The sequence below is a fragment of the Helianthus annuus genome, chromosome 3 (assembly GCF_002127325.2).
Source record: "Helianthus annuus cultivar XRQ/B chromosome 3, HanXRQr2.0-SUNRISE, whole genome shotgun sequence".
Lineage (NCBI taxonomy): Eukaryota > Viridiplantae > Streptophyta > Magnoliopsida > Asterales > Asteraceae > Helianthus > Helianthus annuus.
Genome location: NC_035435.2, coordinates 145,032,801 through 145,039,785, shown reverse-complemented (window position 1 = coordinate 145,039,785; position 6,985 = coordinate 145,032,801). Strand labels below are relative to the sequence as shown.

The window sequence follows — 6,985 nt, the reverse complement described above, 5'->3', positions numbered from 1 at the left end:
TATTAATTGCTTTTGAATGTTTTTTTTTTAATTTTTTTCATATTTTTTTTTTTTTGTATTTGGATTTATAATAACCTGGTGTCAAAATATCAAGTCGCTTCAAGTCTAGCTAGATCAAATAACATAATAAAAACCAGAGTTAATTGTCATTTTTGATCATGTGGTTTGTTCACTTTTGCCATTTATTTTCAAAAATACACAAGTTTTCTCCCTGACATACTGGAAACGTGCTACTTCAGTCCAAAAATTAAAAAGGTTAAATGAAGGGTATTATTGTCAATTTATATATCTTTTATTTTCACCTTATTTCCTTCATTTAACCTATATGACTTAACTCTGTTTTAAATTTTGGACTGAAGTGCCACGTTTCCATTATGTCAGGAATGAAACTAGTGTATTTTTGAAAATGGACCTGAAATGGCAAAATTGAACAAATCATAGAGACAAAAATAACAGTTAACTCTAAAAACCAATATCATAACAAAAGTACAATGCCTTTGTAAAAAAGTCATGTTTAATCGTCCCTGACTCCTTTTTTTATCAGTACTCTGTCTCTCTCTCCAATTCAAACAGAATCGTCTTTAAGTGACACCGATCGTGACTCTTCTCAAAATATGTTCGTTTTTTTTTTGTAATTATTTGGATTAAACAGTATGAATAGGTTAGTTACCTTTAATTGATTATTGGGTTAAAAACTTGAAAATAATACATGTGATTTTAGCGGTTTAAAGTGAATTATATTAGATGGAATTATATAATTAGGCTTAACTAATAAACTATATAAAAAATAGGTAAAAACGTTTATATATATATTTCTTTAGTAACAAAATATTTAGTTTTTTATGTCAATGAGGCTAATTATTTTTCTTAATAAAACAATGATGTCAAACATAACAAAACACTGTGTGGTTCAAAAATTTTCTATTACAATTCCTGTATAACACGAAAAATAGATTGGTGTCGGGTGACATCCATCTTATCTATGTAGCTACGCCACTACTTAGAGCATTCAAATCTCATCACTCCTTCAACTCATAAAATAAAAAAAAAATAAACTATGCCAAATTCCTTATCCTTATATCTTATCTACATATTTTTAAGAAATCTAAAGTGACTACCTGTGTTTAAGGAAAACTAAAAAAAAAATCTTATATTTTTATGGATAAGACACTTGCCAGTTACACTTATTTTCTCTGAGCCAATAGATCGAACGGCCCACCAAAAAAAATGACCTTATCTTTTTTTTTTTTTAATTTCTTTTGGCAGATCTTCCGGATGCTCACCTATATAAGGCCCACAACACTTGTCCAACTGCACACACCTTTGCATTTCATGATGCTTTTCAAAACTAAACTTTCATCTCTGAATATTTTGATGAAGATATATGGTTTTTGTGTATTTTCTTTGTGTTGTTTCCTGATTTTTAATGGAGTCCAGGTTGAAGCTTTCAAGAACCATACATTGCTACTGAATGTTTCACAGCCTTACAGGACAGCATATCACTTCCAGCCTTCCAAAAACTGGATGAATGGTACAATATTTTTGGTTGAAAATTTGTTTTTGTACTTGTTGCTAGAGTGAATTAATGTATGTGTTTTGTTACATGTTCTTTTCATTGGTCTAATGTTTGATTTATCTACATGCATGTTCGAATGGCTGCTGTTGGAATTTGCAGACCCTAATGGTAAACACACAAACTTTTATCTACTTCACCTTGGTTTCGATTTTATTTTTTAGAAATGGGTACTCTTTTGTGATTACATGGGCTACCATTTTGAAAGTTTTTGAAACATGGGACTGCCACACTCAAAAGGTGGCATCTATAAGACTTTTCTTCAGTTTTCATTTGACATTTGATTTCGTTTTTTCCTAATAACATCTAATATGTGATACTTTTAAAAATCTAATTACACATATTTGTTTTATTTTTTTTATCTACGTTTTGACATTACAGAAAACAAGTTTATTTAAATTAATTTTTAGTCTCTCAATATAAAAGATATGTTATTTTGAATACAAATTTTCAATAATATTTATATCGAAATGTAGACTAAAAAACAAATATGTGTAACTGCTAAATAAAAATTGAAAACTGAAAAAAGAAAAAAAGAAAAAATATTAAAAGGTTTTGGAGATGCTTCCAAAGACCAACAACCCCATTTGTAAAATTTTTTTAAAAATGATATACCTTATGTAATCACATTCTTTGAAAAGCACTCATGTCAAAAAAAAGTTCCTAGGTTTCTTGATGGGAAATTTGTCTTTTCTTGAAGAAAAAATTTGGAATTTGTTATTTTTAATGCAGGGCCAATGTATTACAAGGGGGTCTACCATTTTTTCTATCAATTCAATCCATATGGTCCACTATGGGGTAACATATCATGGGCTCATGCCATATCGCATGATCTTATCAACTGGGTACATCTTGATATTGCTCTGGTACCAAACGAGCCTTACGATATCAATGGGTGCTTTTCTGGTTCCGCAACGATTCTACCAAATGGTGAACCGGCGATCCTATACACAGGTGTTGATGGCAATTTACACCAACTACAAAATTTGGCATTTCCGAAAAACATATCGGACCCGCTACTAAATGAATGGGTAAAATGGTCACTTAACCCAATATTGAGTCCTCCAGATGAATCTAACCCATTCTTATATAGAGATCCATCAACGGGTTGGATGGGTCCGGATGGCGAATGGAGGGTTGTTATTGGAACTCAGATTGATCATCAAGGAGCAGCTATTCTTTACAAAAGTAAGGATTTTCAAAGTTGGACTATGTCTCCGAGCCCGTTACAGTTATCTAACATAACAACATTTTGGGAATGTCCTGACTTTTATCCTGTTATTTGTAACGGGAAAAGCGGGCTTGATACATCAGTTATATCTGTTCAAGGGAAGGACATTAAGCATGTTCTTAAAGCTAGTTTTAATAACCAGGATTATTATATAATGGGAAAATATGATCCAGAAAGTGACCACTACGACGTTGATGCTGACTTTATGAAGAGTAAAGGGTGGTTACGGTATGATTATGGGAGGTTTTATGCTTCAAAGTCGTTTTATGATGGTGATAAGAAGAGAAGGATATTATGGTCATGGGTTTGTGAAGGTGATACTGCACCAGATGCTATCGAAAAAGGTTGGTCTGGCCTTCAGGTAATAATCTAGACTTGTTTTTCTTTCCATTTGGGGTGTGTCTAATTTAGTGATGATTATAAAAAGTATGATTATAAAATCTATATTATGACTATATTATTAATGTAGCATTCTTTAATAAAGCGGTTTAGGTGGTTATACACTTGAAATAACTTTCAACATGTGTCGCATGTTCGACCCATTTGAATTGTTTCCTTTATAGTTTAATCTTTTAGCATAACCATTGGAGATAAAACATAATCTAAATCAATTGTTTATTTTACTCTTAGACACAATCTATATATCTAATTAATAACACGTTTTCAGACGATTCCTAGGAGCATCCAGCTTAGTAAAAATGAAGACCAGTTGGTGCAGTGGCCTGTCAAGGAACTAGAGAAACTACGAACACGGAAAGTGCATTTCAAGAATAAAAAACTCAGGGGCCGGTCCATGATTGAAATTTCTGGCATCACAGCTTCGCAGGTGACTAAATCTAATCTTGTATTAGTTAAGCCGTTAGCCATATCAAGAATAAAGATCTAAATGGACTATCCAGTTATTTGACTTCAAAGGTCAAACTAACCACTTTACACAAAGAAAATAAATATGGTTTTACTTACTAATTAGATTATCAGTAGAATATGTAGTAGCGTATACCATGTATATCCGTTTATTAACGTCAAACAAACCAAATATCATTTACTCAATATCAGCTTTGCGCCGAGAAGAAGTTCATTTGACCTCTATAGTCAACGGGTTACACAAATTCAAATGACAGATAATTTACCACTTGTTGTAGGCTGATGTAGAAATCACGTTTCGCTTGTCAAAACACAAACATGCTGAGGTGTTGGTTCCTGAAGTAATTGATCCCCAACTTCTTTGTACACAAAAGAATGCTTCAATGGGGGGAAAATTTGGGCCTTTCGGATTGCTGGTCTTGGCTTCGAAGGACCTTACTGAACACACTGCGGTCTTCTTTCGTGTCTTTAGAACCGCTAACAGTTTTAGAGTGATCATGTGTGTTGACCCAAGCAGGTTTGTTCAAAACTATTTAACTCCATAAATAATAAGTGATTCAAATGTGACCACAAAAATTATAAATAACTAGAAAACCACTTGATGCTGGTTTTACTTTGTTGTTTCTTCTTAAAACAGGTCGTCTTCAAAACCACTGATTGACAAGCCCATCTATGGAGCTTTTCTTGCACTTGATCCTCGACACGCAAAGATTTCCTTGAGAACCTTGGTATTTTATTCTACTAGTTTATAAATATGTATCGTTTGTAATTTGTATGATTATATGTGTATTTAAAGAAGGTTTTTATCATTTTGTTTAATTTACAGATAGATCACTCCATTGTAGAAAGTTTTGGTGGAGAAGGATTGGCTTGCATTACATCAAGAATTTATCCAGTATTGGCAGTTGGAGAACAAGCACATCTTTTTGCATTCAACAATGGCACTCAGAGTTTGAGTATTTCAAGTTTAAGTGCTTGGAGTATGAAAAAAGCTCAAATTGTCTAATTCCGTAAGGAAAAGACAAAAGCCTATAAAATAAATGAACCCATGTAATGAAATCCATTAATAAAAACTCGATAGTGCTAAGCACGAATCGGGGACAAAGTGTGTTCTGGAAAATTTGTAATGAAAATTTTGGTTTTTTATTTGATAATTGGTTGCTATTTATGCATGATTACATGGATCCTATTCTAAGTATGATCAGTGACAGTGACAGATCCAACATTTTTAGTCAGTGGACAAAAAAAGAACCGATGTAAAAATAAACTTTACTTAACTTGTAAATAATAAACGTCATTAAAATGTACAATTGTCCTCAACGTGATTTCATCTTTTGAAAAGAGTCGTGCATATCTTTACGATCTTCACTGACGAAAAAAACATCCCTCAACAGTTTGCGGTCGCAACATGGAAAACAAGTAAAGAACATAAATTATACGCGACAATTCACAATAAATCAAGTGATAACGGGCAAGTGCTCCCAATTTCAATAGGTCAGAGATAACTAATGTTTGAGAACAATTTAAATCAATAAAGAGTAAATTACAAGTTTTGTCCTTTATGTTTACACCAAATTGCAGGCGCTGTCCTTTAGCGCAAAAGTTGACAAGTTTTGTACTTAATGTTCCAAAATCTTGCACGTTACGTCCTTTAGACCAAACCCAGTTAATTTTTTTGGTTAAATCAAGTCACTCAAGGGCATTTTTGTCTTTTTACCTATATATTTAATATTATTATTATTATTACAAAAATACTATTATTATTACTATTATATTTATATATAAATCATACATACATCAGATTCTCATCTCTCTCTCTCTCTGCAACACTCTCTAGCTCTCTGCTTCTCTATCTCTACCACCGTCAACCACCGCCTCAGCCACTATCCACAACTGCAACCACCATCCCCACCGGCCAACCCTGCAACCACCATCCACCACCCCACTCTATCTCTCTCTCTCTCTATACCCAACCATCACCGGCGCCACCAGCCACCACCGCCCCCACCTACCACCGCCACTTCAACACCAGCCACCACCGCCCCCACCTACCACCGCCACTTCAACACCACCACCATATGCTGCCACAACCACCACCATTTTCACCTCCTCCCCTATAATTTACTCTTGATTTAATCAAAAGGAACCATTTTGTGTCAAATCCTGCCTATCAAATCTGCAACAACCAAAAAGAAAAAAATGGGGAGATGGTTCGAGGATCAATCGGGATGCTAGGTACTACCTAATTGATTCTGGGAACAAAGGGAACAACCTTGCATCTATCGATGTTGATAAAAATACCAAATCGACAGGAACAAGAGGGCAAAGTATAGCCAAAGCCCCAAAATTGTTCAAGATGGGGTCATGGTGATAGCGAAGATAAAGGCGAGCAATGATTAAATCTGAAGTAACAACCCAATGTTAGTTCGAATCCAAGCAGCAGTGCATTTTATTTTTTTCACTTTTTTTAATTGGCCAGCCCCCAATGTTGGTTCGAATCCAAGCAGCAGTGGGGAATCTTTATTTTCCTTCATGTTTGATGCCCAGTTTGGATATGAAATTTGGATATGAAATTAGAGAGAGAGTGTGTAGACATAAGTAATTTGTTGGTTGGACATTGTGAATGATGATGTCTTGTGTTCTGTGTGCATCAGTTTTTTGTGTGATGATGATGAGGGTGGTGGCTTGTGGTGGTTGTTAGCACTAGGGAGAGAGGGACTTCAACTTGGTTACTGGTTATGTTAGAGAGAGAGAGAAGAAGAGATAGATGAGATATTATATATTTTTTTTATTTTTTAATTTATTGCAAACTAGTCCCTAAACATATGTTTTTTACACAATAGTCCCTGAAGAGATGAAATGACAACAATACCCTCATGTGCATTGCACATGACCAGATTTAACTAAAAAATATCTAACTGAGTTTGGCCTAAAGGACAAAACCTGCAAGATTTTGAAAACACAAAGGACACCGCCTGTCAAGTTTTGGTTTAAAGGACAGCGCTTGCAATTTGGGACATACATAAAGGACAAAACTTGTAATTTACTCATCAATAAAAGTATAAAATCTGATAATTAAGTAAAAATGTATAAGTTGTTCTTAATAATTAATCCTCAGACCTTTTGAATTAGATTTGAAGATAAATAAGAAGAAATTTTTTGCACTTCTTGTTGATGAAACTTTTAACTATCAAAACTTTCGAAGGGGTCCAACAGATGAGAATATGGGATCTCAATTTTCAATACAATTCAAAATTCTAGCATTCATTTACAATCAAGGACTAAAAAAATCAAAACTGTAAAAGATAATAAACCTA

General features: G+C 33.8%; 1 protein-coding gene across 1 annotated transcript; it reads left to right on the top strand.

The window, feature by feature from the left end:
• The first annotated feature begins 1,333 nt into the window (after positions 1–1,333).
• On the top strand, positions 1,334–4,779 carry LOC110903075 (beta-fructofuranosidase, insoluble isoenzyme CWINV1). Its single transcript, XM_022149272.2, has 7 exons — positions 1,334–1,531; positions 1,676–1,684; positions 2,306–3,165; positions 3,472–3,630; positions 3,947–4,185; positions 4,306–4,396; positions 4,495–4,779. Exons 1-7 carry the CDS (start codon positions 1,336–1,338, stop codon positions 4,672–4,674), a joined length of 1,734 nt encoding a protein of 577 aa, XP_022004964.2. The 5' UTR covers positions 1,334–1,335; the 3' UTR covers positions 4,675–4,779.
• Positions 4,780–6,985: the final 2,206 nt, after the last annotated feature.

What these genes read in the sequence shown, in the direction of transcription:
- LOC110903075 (XM_022149272.2), top strand. Translation starts at nt 1,336, where the DNA reads ATGCTTTTCAAAACTAAACTTTCATCTCTGAATATTTTGATGAAGATA. An exon ending in AAGGTTGGTCTGGCCTTCAG is followed by an intron (nt 3,166 to 3,471) that starts GTAATAATCTAG and finishes ACACGTTTTCAG; the next exon opens with ACGATTCCTAGGAGCATCCA. An exon ending in CTGGCATCACAGCTTCGCAG is followed by an intron (nt 3,631 to 3,946) that starts GTGACTAAATCT and finishes CACTTGTTGTAG; the next exon opens with GCTGATGTAGAAATCACGTT.